The 18,527-nt window shown below is 39.5% G+C and overlaps 2 protein-coding genes across 3 annotated transcripts in view; one reads left to right on the forward strand and one right to left on the reverse strand.

Annotated features, from left to right (window-relative positions):
- Window positions 1-6,167, forward strand: part of LOC308704681 (uncharacterized protein) — a 9,158-nt gene extending 2,991 nt beyond the window's left edge. The window contains exons 4-6 of the mRNA XM_081389160.1: window positions 1,749-1,985; window positions 2,554-2,653; window positions 4,320-6,167. Coding sequence (XP_081245286.1) covers window positions 1,749-1,985; window positions 2,554-2,653; window positions 4,320-4,389 — 407 coding nt within the window. The 3' untranslated portion in view covers window positions 4,390-6,167. The remainder of the gene's footprint in view (window positions 1-1,748; window positions 1,986-2,553; window positions 2,654-4,319) is intronic.
- A 10,184-nt stretch (window positions 6,168-16,351) lies between these two features.
- The window catches only part of ago3a (argonaute RISC catalytic component 3a), a 45,900-nt gene continuing 43,724 nt past the window's right edge, over window positions 16,352-18,527 (reverse strand). Inside the window, exons 18-19 of one of the 2 annotated variants that reach the window (XM_081387805.1) lie at window positions 18,306-18,505; window positions 16,352-16,698 (exon numbers count right to left, since the gene is read on the reverse strand). In XM_081387805.1, the coding sequence (XP_081243931.1) occupies window positions 16,590-16,698; window positions 18,306-18,505 (309 nt within the window). In that variant the 3' untranslated portion in view covers window positions 16,352-16,589. The remainder of the gene's footprint in view (window positions 16,699-18,305; window positions 18,506-18,527) is intronic. The other variant, XM_081387804.1, reaches the window with a different exon arrangement.

Here is an 18,527-nt window from a genome sequence, read left to right on the forward strand (position 1 = left end):
ATATTTACAGTAGGGAAATTTACAAAATATCTTCATGGAACATGATTTTTACTTAATATCCTAATGATTTTTGGCATAAAAGAAAAATCGATAATTTTGACCCGTACAATGTATAGTTGGCTATTGCCACAAATATACCCATGTTTTGTGATCCAGGGTCACATACTGTATCTGAACTCTTTCCAGCAGTGACTGTATGATTTTCGAGATCCATCTTTTCACACCGAGGGACTCGAACACAACTATTACAAAAGGTTAAAACATCCACTGATGCTCCAGAAGGAAACATGATGCATTAACGGCGGGGTGAACACTTTATGAATTTGAAGATCAAAGTAAATTGTACTTTGATCTTCAAAGAGAACAACTATCGCCAAACTAAAAAACCCAGCCGTCAAGGGTTCATAAACTTTTCAACAGGGTCTTTTTTTATGTAAAAAATAAATAAATAAATGTTTGTCTTGTGGACTAATAGTCACTGTAGTGGAGCACCACTACAAAGTGATATAATCGTTCAGTTTATGATACAAGTGTGAAAATTGGCATGAGCAGTCTCCGTGGGTCACTTGACAAGTAAATTGTCCGAGCCACCTGAAATTTCAAGATTTTTAATTTTTCAAGATGGCCGACACCTTAGTGGAGCAGTTAAGTGATATAGTGGTTTATTTGGTGATACAAGCATGAAAATTGGCATGAGCAGTCTTTGATGGTCACTAGACAATAAGCCACCCACAGCTACTTGAAATTTCAAGATGGCGGCCATTTTTCAAGATGGCCACCACCTTAGTGGAGCAATTAGGCTCATGGCAATTTTCATGCTTGTATCACCAACTAAATGATTTCTTAAGCCTAATTGCTCCACTAAGGTGATGGCCATCTTGAAATTTCAAGTAGCTGCAGGTGGCTTATTGTCAAGTGACCCACAGAGACTGCTCATGCCAATTTTCATGCTTGTATCACCAAATAAACCACTATATCACTTAACTGCTCCACTAAGGTGTCGGCCATCTTGAAAAATGGCCGCCATCTTGAAATTTCAAGTGGCTCGGACAATTTTCTTGTCAAGTGACCCATGGAGACTGCTCATGCCAATTTTCACACTTGTATCATAAACTGAACGATTCTGCCAAACATAAGCACTTAGCCGCTCCACTACTGTATGAAGTGACCAAACCAAAAATGACCAAAACTTATATAAACCATATATCATTTTTGATATTGTTTTACTAGTGGGTGCAGGACACTATAGTTCATTTATGTTAGTGAGGATAGCAAAATAAAGTAAACTGTGACCCAAATATTCCTCAAATAGTGACTACCAGTAAAATTTATACAAATTTGGGACCAAAAATGATTCAGACTCTTTGACCTGAGCGTGTTTTGCTGAAGTGATTTTTCTTTCATTGCTAATGCGACCTTTAAAATATGTTTGCATATAGTCACTATATGTAAACATCTTTTACGTAAAATATCTTATGCAGGACAGTACTAAATAAAAAATAACATGCATTTTGTATGATCCCTCTTATTTTGTTAAAAATGACATTTTCACAGACTCTGCAAGGGGTTCACAAACTTTTAAGCAGCACTTTATATCACAAATGGTGATATTCTATAAAGTGGTAAAAATGCTCTCCACAACAGGACTTTCTTCATTGTGTCCTTGTACTTTTCTCCAGTAATTTAGTTGGTTTCGTGTGTGTGTGTGTGTGTGTGTGTGTGTGTGTGTGTGTGTGTGTGTGTGTCAGTGGCGGTGGATCACGTGTCAGTGATGGTGAATGTGTCTCACGCCGTTCTTCACTGTATGGAGGCCTGGGGAACTGAGCCCTCCTTCACGTGGCTGCATGAGAAGGTGCTGGTGACGAGGGACGTGGGCCGTGTTTCGGCAGATGGAGCGTCTCTGTTCGTCTCCGGGACCCTCTGCGGACACTTCACCTGCATCGTGAGCAACAAACTGGGACACAGCTCGGCCACATACACCGCAGGTACTCAGGGTCATTCATGATATGGCAATGCTATTATGTTTCGAGCATGTAGTCAAACCAAAAATTATTCAGAAACCAGATATAATTTTTACTAGTGTGTGCAGGACACTATAGTTCATTTATGTACGTGAGGATAGCAAAATAAACTGTACAGTGACTACCAGTAAAATGTATAAAAATTTGGGACCAAATATTATTCAGACTCTTTGAGCTGATCATGTTTTCCTGAAGTGATTTTTCTTTAATTGCTAATGCTCTTTTTACACCACAGACTGAACAAAATGAAGCATTGCTTGGTAATTGCTTGAGCTAAACTGGTATTATCTAATTGTGTAGTTAAATTTAACAGCTGACAGATATTCAACATAATTCATGTGTGAGACAGTCTAACAGAAGGATGGACAAAACCAGTCAAATATCAACTGAGTTCATAACTATGAGTTCTGGTCATATGTTGCCATTTTCTAAACAATAGCAAATAAACTGATAATGTGAGAAATGTTGAAGGTGTCTGAATAAATTTTGGTTTGACTGTAACATCTGATGAGTGTGTGTGTGTGTGTTTCAGAGCCGTGTGAAAGCACAAACAGGAGCACGAGTGCTGTCTTTGTGTTTCTGCTGCTGTTGTTAGCGCTCGGAGTCGCATCTGTGGCCTTTCTACTGTGGAGGTGCGTTTAAACCAGTCACTGTGTTGTTTTAGTTACTATTTAAGTTTGTATTAAACATCACGGTCACAGTAACACACTTACAGCGACATCTGTGAGGCTTAAAAGCAGAAATATGAAGCTTGAGTTTGATAAAGCTTTGGTGAAACACTATTGTTAGAATTTAGGATAAGCGATTTCCCCTAAAAGTGATCGGACAGACCGAACCGCAAGTCGTAGAGACTTGAAACATTGAGGGCTGGTAGTACACACACCGTCTACAACTCGGCCAAATCTCAGCCCAATCGGCCTGATGGTGGCGCTACAGCGGTCAAAAGTTCGTCTCAAGTGTCTTATATCACTGGTATCCTTGGCTCAAGACGAACAAAACGCTTGTCTTGGGTTTGATCGTCACCCTGGCGAAATGTACAGGTATTTTGGATTTTTTGAAAAACATACATTTGCGTACTAGTCCTAGGTTTCTCACCGGATCGGAACCAGACCAGTACAGACAGATTCTCTGGTGTCTGATTGTCAGTAATTATTGAAAAAGTTGAAATTCGCGACTGAACGCCAAAATGTTTGAAGTGGGCATGACCACTTTCACTAACACCGCTATCTCTCTTGAAGGAATGAGATCACTTCACTGAACTCGGTACGAGATCTGTCTGTGGTCGTGTGAAAAAGGATGTGGCGACTGGCCACTTGGTGGCGCTATAAAATAAAATAAAAAACATGAAAACGGCTATAGCTACGCAACGGTCAGTCTGATTGACTTGAAAACTGGCATGTGGTGTCTTTGTCCAAGGTGCTCCTCATTCTGAGCAACTTTGCCTCTAGGATCACCGCCGTCAATCGAACCGTTCGTTAAAGCTGCAGTCCGTAACTTTTTTGGGTTAAAAATGATCCCTAATGACATATACCATAACCAGCCAGTGTTCAAAACTCTCTGCTTGCCTTCGCTCGATTCAGAACGGTAATAATGTTTTTAATTCCAGCGGTACTGGTGGATTTCCGAGCATGTCTTTGCATCATTACGTCACATCTGTCCACATAAAGAAGAGTCTCGGCTAGTAGGCGATGAGTGTGAGGATGTCGGAGGTGGAGATTTATAGCCTTTTCTCACAGCACTTGATATAATTAAACTCATCAATTTGATGGTGGATCCAGAAAGGTTCAAACGACATTCACCAACTGGAGATTCACTCGTTGTAAAACGCAAAAGACTGCAACCATCCCGTGCGAAAACAAGGATAATATCGGGAGGGCATTAAATGTAGCCACGCAATGCTGATGTTGTTAACATTAACAATTTGAGAACAAAGTATAATTTGCACGGTTTGACGTGATATGATAAGCGATCGTTAGCACAACCGAGGCACAACCCACGTACAGTTGATCATTCTGCGAACAACTGCAATTGCAGATTTCGAACAGAGATGGCGACAAAGAGGAAAAACTACAGACTGCAGCTTTACCTCGATAACTGTATTTGCTTAGTAAATTGCCTATTTTGGTTGTAAATGGTCTTTTTCATCTATGATCGAGGTGGTTACATGCTTGCTAAATAAAACATAACACCTTTTAACGCACGTTTAAGGTCTTAAAGTGCTTGAACCCCGTTATCAATTAGAGTTTCTTGACTTTTCCAGTCAGTTTTCTCACAAATGTCCCATTTTCTCCAACGCAGGAGACACCGGCATGGACCCAACCGAAGGGAGAGACTGAGAGAGCCAGACTCGTATGAAGAGGATCTGTGAGACTCGTAGAAACACTGACCAAAGCTGATGGACTGACAGTCACTTGAAGCTTTCAGAAAACCTTTTTATACTTTATTGATCCATGCTATTAGATATTTATTGACAAACATGTTTATATAAGCAATTTAGACTAGCATCACCAGGAGGTTTCGTTAATAAGCTCTTTTCTGAAATACTTCATATATATTCTTGAAATATTATACTTGAAATACGAATATATATCATTTAAATCAAATTGATTTTTATACACTTTATATTTTTACATTTTTTATACAAAGTCCATCTTAAGATGAAATAGTGTATAATATGGTAAATGTGATAAATAGTTATCATGATGAAAGACATTCTGCTAAAATAAAAATAAAAACACATTTTGGGTTAGAATTGTTTTTTATATTTTTTGATTTTTCTTTTTTTTTAAAGTCATTTGAATGAAACATTATACATTATTTAATTGGTAAGTAGCCATGTAAAAAAACTGTTTACACAGATTTCTTCTGTTTTCGGTTCCCAATTTTGTCTCATATGTTTATTTCTGAGCTGGATATCAGATATTTCAAATGTGATTTGTCACATTTTCTCAATCAGACACTTAAACCGTCAGTTTTGACCACAATAATCTGCATTTTGGACTATAATAAAGTCAAAAGTGGACACTGAAGACTAGATGACTTTAACCTTGATATTTCATTACAGATGACAAGTGGGTGAGTTCTGGACAGTAATCAGTATAAACTACATTAGCATGACATTTGCATAATGAGCTCTTTTGTATTCCATAATTATAAAAGTTCACCATTCTTTACACGCCTTTCCCATTGGTAATTTAAGTATCATCGTTTTCTCTCATTCCTGCACTTAAAGGAATAGTTCAACCAAAAATGATCCCATAATGTACTCACCCTCAAGCCATCCTAGGTGTATATGAAGGTCAAGGTGAAGGTCAAGGTGTCTTTATCAGTACCCAAGGGTAAGTTTCAGCGATCCATACTTAAGACAATCCAAAGAACGTCAAAACAAACAATAAACAGAGAACAATATCCAAAGCATAAAAAACTTGCACACCACCCCCAAATTATCAAACCAAGATACAAGGGAGAACGACAAGACCGATTCAATAAAAGTTTAATTTTAGAGTCTGTTACGTCCCAGGGTCTTTTAATTAATGTGTTGTGAGAAATTGCTTGTATGGCCTCTGTTGTGTTCTGTTTCTCTCCCTCACTCTCTTTCACTCAGGTTAATTACCATCAGCTGCAACTCGTTGTGAGCATGCCTGAGTCTGAGCTGAGCAGTATAAATGCAGCACTCCGAGAAGCCTGTGCTGAGGAACACTTCTCCCCCAGCCTCAGATTGAGATTGTGTGTTTTGGTGAATCGTGCTTATACTGGAGTTAGAGTGGACCTATACTCATTTGTTTTGTGCTGAGTGATAGAGCTTGCTTTTTAGTGTTGATATCTCTACCTGTGGGTAATTAAAAGGTATTGTATAAATCTTATTAGCTTTGCTTATTTCTAGATTATCTTGGAAATGTAGGGAAAGGGTGCCTTTTTATTTTTTTCAATACAATTTTCTCCTGTTTTTGGTTAGAGAGGGAGCTCAGGAAAGTTTTGTTGTTGATTTTCACCTTTTCTGATGTGCAGGGTAGATAGCCCCATTAAACCTTAGTTAGCCTCTATTTTGTTTGTTATTTTAGGCCTTGCCCTCTCCTGAAGAGTTATTCCCATCCTTTGTTAATCACTTTAATATGTAACAGAAATAAATACTTTTACTTGTACTTGAAGTCGTGCTTGCTTTCACTCTGGGGCTGAGGCCGAAGTGTGTCCTCCACATAATTTTACGTCTCAATGTTTTTTATCTTTGTTACTTTCCCCTCCTGACCCCTAGACTGGGAGGAGAACGTAACAAGTCTATGACTGTATCAAGATGTTTGTAGCTTTCTACACAATCCACCGCCTGGTCTTTAATGATCGTAGTGAAGCACAATTTCTGAAATCTATAATCATGTCTTTTGTTTTAGTTGTTTAACTCCAAATACGATGACCGGACTCATTATAACCGTGTCTTCAGCAAATTTCGCTATCGTCTTATTTGCATCCCTGCTTTGGCACATGTTAGTGTATAAAATATAAAATAATGCTGAGAGAACACAGCCCTGGGGTGAGCCGGTGGATGTACATAGTAAATCTGATAAAATGCCATTTACTTTCCTCCTCTGGGATCTGTCTGTCAAAAAATCCAATATACAACCCAACAAATGTTTTGCTCAGCTCAAAATGCTCTATTAGTCTCGTGGCTAAAATGTGAGGTTGGATATGACTTTCTTCTTTCAGCCAAACACAATCAGAGTTATATTAAAAAATATCCTGGCTCTTCCCAGCTTTATGATGGGAGAGAATGGTTTTGATTATAAGCCCGAAAAACTGCATCCATCCATCATTAAAGTGATCCATACGACTCCAGGTGTTAATAAAGGCCTTCTGAAGTGAAGCGATATAATCACTGGCTTCCGGTAACAGCTGCATGTGAGTCGAGTTCTGGCGGAAAAGTGACCTCTGACCCGACGCATGACCAGTGACCTCTGACCCGACGCATGACCAGTGACAACCTCTGACCCGACGCATGACCAGTGACCTCTGGCCCCACGCATGACCCGTGACCTCTGACCCGACGCATGACCAGTGACGACCTCTGACCCGACGCATGACCAGTGACCTCTGGCCCCACGCATGACCCGTGACCTCTGACCCGACGCATGACCAGTGACGACCTCTGACCCGACGCATTACCAGTGACGACCTCTGACCCGACACCTCTGACCCGACACATGAAACGTGACCTCTAACCCGACACATGACCAGTGACCTCTGACCCGACACATGACCAGTGACCTCTGACCCGACACATGACCAGTGACCCGACGCATGACCAGTGACCTCTGACCCGACGTAGGATGTAGCGTAAGCTTAGGCAGAGAATGTCTAATATGGCGAGAACTTCCACTCTCACTACACTTCCGGCTTCTGAACTGGTTGCAGTTCCACTCTGATTCCATATGAGGGCGCTCACAGGACGAGTGCAGAATGAATGGAGGTCAATGGCGGTATACCCCTCAAAATCCATTTTTCTCAGGATATAATTTTTTGTCTAGTAATTTGAATGTTGTATTCGAAAGGAGATGCAAAGAAATTGCACATTGCTGGGTGTTAGATTTTTTAGAGTCACTTATTTGCTTTAAAAAGTCTTTCAAAATGTCAATGACGTCAGAATGCTGACGTCATTAGCAGAATGCTAGCGTGTTATGGGCAACAACAACTCAACCTGTAAGAAATCGAAAGGACATAAGTACTCGTTCATTCAACTTTCGACCTAAAACCCATGTTGAACTTGCAAAATCTACAATCTACAGATCTGAGATTTCTCAACGGCAATCGGGTGAAAGAGACACATTTAGCCGTCTAGCCCCATTGACTCCCATTCATTTTGCACTCATGGCGAGCGCCCCCAGTGGAACTCTGGTGGAACTACAACCAAAATTCGGTACAATAGAGCTTAAAGGAGAACTCCGGTCAATTTTAACATTGAGCTCATTTTTTTGTACATTTGGAGTGCTGTCAATACAGAGAACAACGACAAAAATCGGTGTTGCCTACACCGAGTTATTCTATTTTTAAAATTTGCACCCTGTTGACTTCAATGGGGCAAGTACTAAACCTGCTTTTAGCCTCTTAACATCCTTGATGTGTCATTACAAGTGCACAGAAAATGTGAGTGATTCCTTCTGAGTGAACACGAGTGGATGTGACTGCAGTAGATGTAAAAGATATGTATAAAAATGATGTTATTTAAGCCAGCGCAAATACCTGTTTACATCCTGTTTTTCGGTTGAAGTCCAAAGTAGTCGATTGCCGAGTTCATGCGCATAGGTTTAGTTACCTATGATCACGCGCGTGAACTCGGCAATCGACTACTTTGGACTTCAACCGAAAAACAGGATGTAAACAGGTATTTGCGCTGGCTTAAATAACATCATTTTTATACATATCTTTTACATCTACTGCAGTCACATCCACTCGTGTTCACTCAGAAGGAATCACTCACATTTTCTGTGCACTTGTAATGACACATCAAGGATGTTAAGAGGCTAAAAGCAGGTTTAGTACTTGCCCTATTGAAGTCAACAGGGTGCAAATTTTAAAAATAGAATAACTCGGTGTAGGCAACACCGATTTTTGTCGTTGTTCTCTGTATTGACAGCACTCCAAATGTACAATAAAATGAGCTCAATGTTAAAATTGACCGGAGTTCTCCTTTAATAGGGAGAGGGCAGGCTCTCCGTAGACGGGCTCTGGCTTAGGTGAGAGAAGACTTCTCTCGCGAAAACCACGTAACTCTCTCGTGAACGTGCGTACGGTCGTTGCTGGAAGCCAGTGATTATAGGTTATAAAGTTTAAAATATGGATATTATTCATACAAAAACCCTTCAATATCTCTATTGCACTATTCAATGCCATTATAAAGCTGGGAAGAGTCAGGATATGTTTGTAATAAAACTTAGATTGTCTTCGGCTGAAAGAAGAAAGTCATAACGTTATACACCTATGATGACTAGAGGGCGAGTTATGGGATAAGTTATAGTTATGGGATAATTTAAAAATTTTGGGTGAATAATTCCTTTAAATTCCGCTTGTATTACATCTCTTGTTCTTGTTTCCGTATCGTTAGTCTAAGTTTGCTTCTGTTTATGTTCTATGGAAAGCTGTACTAGCACATTCACAGGTCTTTTCTACCGCTCAATAGCTTATTGCTAACATGAAGAGCGTAACATGTCAAACCGTCTCGGAGGAGGAGCGTTAATCCAGCCGTGAGATTCTTCCAGAGAGACGAATTAGCATTTAGCATATTAGCACTACAGAATCTGAAACAGAAATCACTGTTGGCGTCGACACACTGACCCTGTCAGACGAGGAGATGTGATGAGATCCGGCTGGAGCTTCGTCTGTCACACAACCGATCATAGAGCATCGCGATTCATCCCACATAACTGACCTTAACCCACACATGATGGACTGAATGAACACTTTATCCATCACTGAGACAGGACTTCAATACCGGCTGTTTAAGGTCATACTATTTCTCAGTCTCTTAAGTGATTTATACAGCTTTCATTTCATATTTCACAATAGTTTTATTTTGTAAGTTACTATTATCATGTGTGTTGTTCTTGATAACTAAAACTAATTTAAAAAATCCCTTTCGGTAATTGAAATAAAGATGAGATAAAATGAAATATAAATAATAGGTGAAAAAAAAAATGTTTCCAGGCAACTAACTCAAAATAAAGTTGAAGTGCTAATATTACTAAAATTAAAGCATATCTATCTATCTATCTATCTATCTATCTATCTATCTATCTATCTATCTATCTATCTATCTATCTATCTATCTATCTATCTATCTATCTATCTATATCTATCCATCTATCTATATCTATACATCATCTATCTATATCTATATATATATATCCATCTATCTATCTATATTTATATGTATCTATCTATATCCATCTATATCTATATATATCTCTTTCTAGATCTATCTATCTACACATACACACACTATTTAAATGATAAAAAAAACATGAAATGCAAAAAATTCTCTGTATTTCACAAAGCAATGCACTTGACCTGACCTATTTTTATTGTAATGCATCATTATAGATTCATTATTCGATGCGATTGCCAGAAGATAAAATGTGGTAAAACAAAATTGGATAGAATATGAAAAAATAAGTTAAATAACTGGAAACACTCACTGAATTAAACAAGCACAAAGTGAGATCATGTGATAATGTTGCATGCTACTTTAAAAAACAAAACAAAAAAAAAACATTTGTTGCATAATCTGCACTGTTTTACACACACAAAATGTAGAATTTAATGCAATATTCAACCCATTCTGAACAGACAGCCAAGAGTTAAGACATTTTACACTCAGTTAGATAAAAAAAAAAAAAAAATGCAAAACAGCCATTTTTAGGTCTAAGCTGAGTGGCCATCATGGTCGTCTTAATGCTCAAGTGTTTAATTTGGTCCATTCTGTTGATGTAGGACAGGTGAAGCTCATACGGTTTGGATGTAATGTCTGTCGATTTAGGATTATAACACAAAATCAATGTGGTGATTTAATCTCCAATGCACGGATGAAAAGGACGAAGCCAATGCGTTTCAAAAGCAAAGCTTTTTATTGCAAGTATTAGTGAAAGATACACTCCAAACTGAAGCAAAGCAACACTAAAAGGCCATTGATCTACAAAGAGAGTATTATTAAACAAAGAAAGACATTTCAAAGTAAAAGAAAGATCCCTTGGTACATTAGAGAGACTCTCTGCAAACACGGAGAGAGAGAGGAGAGAGACGGGAGGACGGAGACACCGAGATCCCGGAGACACACGGGGAATTACACGCCACATCCCGACTCGCACGGAGAGGAACGGCTGAACTTTGGCTCTTTCGTAAGCAATGGAAATCGCCGACCTCGAGTACCAAGAGACACGGGACGTGAGATGACGGAGACGGAGGATGGACAGACTCGAGGATGGTTCACAGTCTTTTTTCTTTTTGGAATGCTGGAGCTTTGCGTTGCAGTAAACCGTTTTGTAAACATTATTTTTTTTAGGGAAATCGTCGCGCGCCATTCAAGCGATTTCAGAGCAACTTCGTCCAGATCTCGGTGTCTCCGTCCTCCTGGAAAATGACAACATGACTGTTTGAAACACAGACTCAAGAGTCTCGAAGCGATGCTTGCAACGAGATCACGGTTTCGTCGCCGCAGTTAGTGGTTTAAAAGAGAACCGAGATGCCACATAGGGAGTTAGTATGCTTCTATACGCACAACTAAGGCGTTCGACAGGTGTCTCAAGTCGAATGGGAAAAACAAAAGAGTACAGTTAAGGCTGAGACTCATATATATATATATATATATATATATATATATATATATATATATATATATATATATATATTTATATATATATATATATGTATATATATCTGAGTGGAATGGGACCCCCTCTCTGGCACGAAGACAATTGAACTCAAGCAAATGATGAAGGACAAACAGCATTATCTGCTTCTCGACTCCATTTAAAGCACCGGACGCATCAAACATCCTTCCAGGGAAACGTGTATGGCTAAGAGTTTAGCAGCTCTGGATGAAAACAATCAGCTTTTTATCTTTTTGGAATAACAAAGTCAGTGTGGTTCTCCGTCCCATAAAGAGATGAGATGCAACGAGTGGGATGCGACGAGCCTCTTCGCCGGAGAGCTGAAGAATGAGGTGGACCATCTAAGTCAAAGGGCAAGGAGGAAGTGATGTCATCGAACACTTCGGGCTTGTGCCGGGCCCCACCCACTCTGTGGTTGTGCTTGTGAGAGGATGTCAAGGGGCGTCCGACCCCTGACCCCCAACTCGACCCCCGTGACTCTGGCCGACAATGCGGAGACTCCAGCCGCGAAAAGCACTCCCTCAATAAATACACCGTTAAATATTTCCCATATATATTTCCAATATATAAAAAAAAAAAAACACATTTAAATAGGACAACAAAATAAAAGTTGGCTCAATAAAAAGAAGAAAAAGATACGTGTTATGATTTAAAAACAACTCGTTTTCTGACAATTAGACAATTCTTGCTCTAAAATTGTTACGGATATTGTTGTCAGGCATTAGTCAAGCAATATACTGTAATCAAAGTAATATCTGGCTGAATCTCAAAACAAACATAACCACCCCAAAATCAAAAGAAAATATATATATATTATATATTTTGCACAGGGAAAATGAAGCCTACTTTAATTTATCTTTCATTATTTTCACGACAATTAAGCACATTTTCCCCAAAGTTTTGAGCAGTTTTGTAATTCCCATCATTCTCAGAGGCGATGGAATGATATTTGCTGCATTACATTAAATCAGCATAAATGCAACAAATCCTACCATGATGCATGAATGCATTATATATTTAAATGTTTGCATAATGAGTATTTAAGAGCGGGGGGAATGCATTTAATCGTCACAAAAATAACCACAATGCCAAAAATAGGCTTCATTTTCTTTATGCAAAGAAATAAATGCTTATTTTTGTTTTGTGATGAGATAGAAATCACATTTTGCATGACAAAAATGAAGCATATCAAAGCAACCAATACAATGGTTACATTATTTGTTTTATTTTCCTAGCAATTAAGCACATTTCTCCCAAAAGTCCCATCAATCTCAATAGTGATGGACTGATATTTGCTGTATTGCATTAAATCAGCATAAATGAAAAGCAATATTAGTGTGTGTACAAATGCATCACAATTTATACAGAATTTGGGGACGGAGAATTTGTTTAAAAAAAAATAAATAAAATAGGCTTAATTTTTGTCATGCAAAATATAGTTTCTTAGTTTCGCCATGAAATGTGAGCAGGACATGTTCTTTCGTGAGATTCACCCATTCACTATAACATTTTGCAGCATACCAAGGTAAGTGAGGTGCAGTGTTTTGAGATCTACATCGAGGTATATCCTCCTGGACCAACGGGCACCCATGTGACAAAATACAGGCCATGGGGGGGGGGGGGGTCAATCTCATGTGTAAAACATAAACTTTATGTATTTACTGTAGGTTTATATGGAGAGGGATCGATCAGCCACGGCATTAAAAAACCAAAACCAAAATGACATTTTATAGTCCAAAAAGACGTCACCGGAGCCTTGTGTAAACCTCAATCAATCTCGCTCAGCAAAAGATTGCAAGAGCTAGAGACTTTTGCTGGAGGACATGAAAAAAGGGGCATATGGGGGTAAAAGGAGAGCAAAGCACCGTGACTTTGTTTCCTTGTTTAGGTGGCAGTCTTTAAAGTGCTGTGCTAGGCTTTTCTGTCCAGGGTCAGGCCGTGTCATATGAGTGTCCGCTCTGCCCAATATCTAAAGATAGCACATTCACCTATAAGAACGCTTCCATTGCATTGGTCCGGACTCCTAATACAGTATGATACAGAACTCAACCGTTCGCTCGTATACTTGGCATATATCATCGTCAATATAATATCTGAATATACAAAGAGCCTCCCGATCGAGATAAAAATGTGTTTGTGTGTGTTTGCGTGTGTGCAACACCTTCTTCAAGGTAAGAATAAGACTAATATGCTCTTTGATTTCTCACTTTAGTCTCGGATTATTCAGCACCATCATGAGGAAAGGCACTTTCTATGAACTCTGAACTCGTGTTACGTTTTAGACCCTAAAAGAAGACCCTCCCAAAAAAGCTAGAAATCATAAGACGAGACGAGAGGAGAGGAGAAAAGGGGGCCGTTTGACTTCGCTTCTAGGTTTATGGGTAACGGACGCAACAAACTCACGAACTGGAACTCTGCTACGCCTTCCCTGCAACATCATCTGCTACCACAGTTACTCCCTCCACTGCCGACACACTGTAAGACAAACACACTGTACAATCTTCGGTTCAAAAAACGTGTTGTCGCTTTAAAGAATCGTTCAGCTAGAAATGAAAAAGTTAAAAATGATCATGTCGTTCAAGAATTCACTTCTTTCATGAGAAGCAATTGTGCAGAACGCTTCAAGTCTTGAGCCGTTGCAACAAAAACGGACTGATTTTTACAAGCGAGCCCCAAAACGAATGCAAAAATAGTCCCGTTGGCTTTTGTTGCATGGAGAACAGCAGCTCATTCAACACCACGTCCAGCGATAGAAGAGTCATGCGACGTGTGGGCGAGTAAATCATGAGAGTCACTTATAACCGAACTATCCCTTTAAAGAGACACTTCTTGCCAAAATAAGAGGCAAGGGTTAGTAAAATATATATATATTTGAAGTTAAAACTACACAAAAATAAAATTGCATGACAACTCATCAAGATTGCTAGCTGTTTGGCATCCGCACACTGACGGCTTTACTTCCAAGGCTCTGAAGCACCAATAGTGGTTTCATTCGGAAAGGCGAAATAAAAGAGGGCGCAATTTCAGCAGCTGCTATTTTGATGCTCGCAGCTTCACTTAAACCACTTTTGACAGGCAGAAAACATGATGTACCTTCCTCTAACAGGTCCGACCTCTAATGCACACTTTAAAATTAAATTTAAATAGCAGAAAACCCTCTATATCACAGCCAAACTGCGTTAGTTTCATTCTCACCAGGCAATTATTTATTTATCATTCATACATTAGAATCTAAAAAGCAAACATCTGATTGCATAAATAGTTCTGGATTTTAAAAGGGCTGAAATTGTTATTGAAGAAATCATAATTATGCATTGAAATGTTCCACTTTTTAGCGCTTCGTGCAACCGTAATCGTAATCTGACTGGACACAGTGCTGTACCGCTCTACGCAATATAATCAAACAAACAAACAACAACGAACACACAGGACGACCAAAATGTCTGTCCTGATGAGAAATGTCTCCTCGGAGTGAGAGAAATATATGCAACCAGCACCATTTATGCATCCCATGTTCCCATCTTACACATTAAGTCTCTGCCAATTTCTGATGCCGCCATGGGCCGCACCTTAATAGCACCATGCATTACGCATTGTTTAGTGCAGATTATCACCTTTAAACAGCTGGACATGCTTCAGATGGCGCACAGAGAGACGGTAAGGCACCCAACGCTCACTGCACCGAGATGCACTCTTCAAGTAAAACACTATACTGACCCCTAGTGGCCCTCCAGTGAACGAGCACACGTCAGGTGCTGCGAGAGCTTCTCCTTGAACACGCTTGGCCCAGAGCTGCCAGTCAGTCCCTCGTGCTTGGGCGAAACCGAAGCATGAACCCGCCAGTCCGGCTCTAACAAGTACAATAGCAGCGAAATCCTTTGAACAGGCAGGGCAGTGAAAATCAAGACGCTGAAACCGCTCTGGCTCGCATTTTAAGAGATTTTGTTAAGGCCGTACAGTTGCGTGCGTTCGCAACCGTGCCCTTGGTTGGACTAGATGAGGTGCGTTTGTTAATTCAGACAACATCTATCCGTTTCTGTTCGACATTCCCAACTTCTAGCAGGCACTTGTTAACACACTGTGGTCAATCATCGCCTCTGCTTTCAGAAAATTGAACTATAAAAGTGCCAAACATGCACATCTCCACCTTAAAAACCAAGCGCATAATCATCACATGCTGCCCTTTTTCACCTCTACGGAGTCTTTGCACAGGAGGTATTCTCATCCCGCAAATGAATTATTGCACTAAACTATGATCTGTCACATAACACGGACTATATGCATTTTAAATTGAGACAAAGTGCAGAAGGGAAGTGAACAAGACAAATCTGCGAGGAGCTGCGATTGATCGAGACAAATAAATATTGGAGGGAATTTAGGCGAAGAAAAAATAAAAAGCATATCAAAACATGATCACTTTGCATTGTAGTACATGAAAGCTCACAGGCCAGGTAGATATTACTGAGCGTAAAACGGGAACATTTGCTTTAAAATCAATGGTCAGTTTTCTGCCCCCCCGGCGGGGTACGTCATAAAGGACTTTACGCTCTGCAATGGCACTTTTCTAACAATAAAAGCTTCTTTTTCTGTTTTAAAACGCTAACGCACGATTGGTTCTTCACGACTGACACTTTAACACGTAGTTAAGTCACCATTGGCTACAAAAATAATTGAGAGCGGGAGAAAAGTACATTGAGAAAAATTGCTAGTAAGAGCGTGTGACGCCTCTATCCCCAAAACTTTCTTTCTTCCCAACTCAGTCTTTCCACCAGCTTCCTTTCTAATCTCATTTTTGGGGGAAGGGGGAGGACAATAGGGGGAAAAGTGCTGTTAGAAAACGTTGAGGTACAAGGCGTGACGGGCAGGGAAAGTAATTAAACGGTACGTCTACAGACAGGAAGAGGAGCGGGGATATAAACGGGCTTCCCTTTTGGTTGTTCTCGAGGGTTTGGAGGGGATATGACAGAACGGCCTCAGTTGGCTGGTTTAATATTGCATAATAGTGCAGAGGTCCACGTGTGGAATTAAAGCAGGCTTTCCTCATCCTGCTGCACAGTGTCGGGGTGAGCCGTGCTTCCATCGCCACAGAGATCGACCCTTCGGGACGCACAGGCTTTTGGGAGGAGTGACTGCGTGTGTATGTGGTTGTCGGGTTCGTGTGCATGACTAGTCAAACGTGGGCTTGGTGTGAGCTGGCTTAGGCAAAGTACATGGTCCTCAGGGTGTCGTGGTGAATCTGCACAGCTTTGGCCAGCGCTTGGGGATCCCGGCCGTTGCTCTGCCCGGAGACGTGGCTTCCCTCGGCACTGGAAATCAAAAGAGGGAGACTGTGTTTCAGAAGGCAGTTCGCAGAACACAACACATAATGAACAAAATGCCACTTTTTTTTGCAATCCTGCATTGTTTGCAAGGGGTTTCTGCAGGTTTTAAGAAGGTAAATATGAGACTTTAAGACCTTTTTAAGAAGTAAAAACATGTCAAAATGTTCTCTAAATGTAAACGTCTAAGGAGAAACAGAATGAGTTGTATTAGCAACACTTCAGTTTAAAAATTCAAAATTAGATACAAAATGACGGGTTTTTTTCTGTAAAATCGATCAAAATTTGAGTTTTACATTTGCACCTCAAGTAAATGTATGGATATTTTATACATTTGCATTGGCTAAAAAGGACAAAAAAAATACATGCAACATTTAATGCCATGACTTTTTTTAAGGCCTTAATGTCGAATTAAGACGTTTTTAAGACCCGCAGAAACACTGTTGCAATTTATGGTGAAAACAAAAGCAAAATGTATTACAATCAAAAATGGCTTTTTAATTTTACGAGACAAAAATGCAACAAAAAAAGGCCACAAACTCTAATAATGAAAAAACAGACACTAAATGTGAGATGATAGTCACTGCTTTACTGAAAGACAGCAAATGTCTCTCAATGCCTGACTACAAAGCTTATTACAGGGGCCATATTAATACCAAAAAAAAAAAAAAAAAAAAACATTATTACATCCATCACACACTAAAAGTGCTACATTTAACTACGTGTAATACTACATTTGATTTAATTACATGGCAACAATTAATTTTACTCAAATTAATTTTGTGCAACCGTAAGAGAAAATCTCTCACTGCTCTTTACTGAATATATTTAATTCATATTACAAAGTAGAATATTCAGCGTTTTATTTTACATTTAATTATTCGGTTTCTGTAGTGTTTCCTACTTGGATAGCACAAAAATAAACAAGCTTTCTGCATTTTCTTGTTTTGTTGCCAACTGTACATCTAACATCATAAATACGGTAAATGTGGTATCCTATTTTATATATATGTATGTATGTATGTATGTATGTATGTATGTATGTGTATGTCTGTATGTATGTGTATGTATGCATGTGTATGTATGCATGTATGTGTATGTCTGTATGTATGTGTATGTATGCATGTATGTGTATGTATGCATGTGTATGTATGCATGTGTATGTATGCATGTGTATGTATGCATGTATGTGTATGTATGCATGTGTATGTATGTATGTGTATGTATGCATGTATGTGTATGTCTGTATGTATGTGTATGTATGCATGTGTATGTATGCATGTATGTGTATGTATGCATGTGTATGTATGCATGTGTATGTATGCATGTGTATGTATGCATGTATGTGTATGTATGCATGTATATATACACATACATATATACACGCACAGACACACACACACATATACATATACATATACACACACACACCCCCCACAAATGTTTGGAAATTACAGCCATAAAATCAGTTATTTTGATCGCAAAAAATAAAACAAATCCTGGTGGGACTAAAGCAATATACTGAAAATTCACAACACAATACATCATTTTTCTGCTATATCCCCAGTAATAGTGCAATGCTGAAACACACACACCTGTCGTGTTCTTTGTCCACCAAGTGGTAGCGGGCACGGAAGGCCACCAGGTGGGCGTAGTAGGCTGGCGCAGGGATGGAGACGGAGCGGGTACAGCGCACGTACGTGTGGCACAACTGGTAAGTGAGCAGCTGGAACTCATCAGCAGTGAAGCAGTTGTCGTCCCACAGGACATGGTAGTGGGAGGGTCGGCTAGTGCCCTGAGACGAGAGGAAGAAGAGT

The sequence above is a fragment of the Scardinius erythrophthalmus genome (assembly GCF_964197995.2).
Source record: "Scardinius erythrophthalmus genome assembly, chromosome: 16".
NCBI lineage: Eukaryota > Metazoa > Chordata > Actinopteri > Cypriniformes > Leuciscidae > Scardinius > Scardinius erythrophthalmus.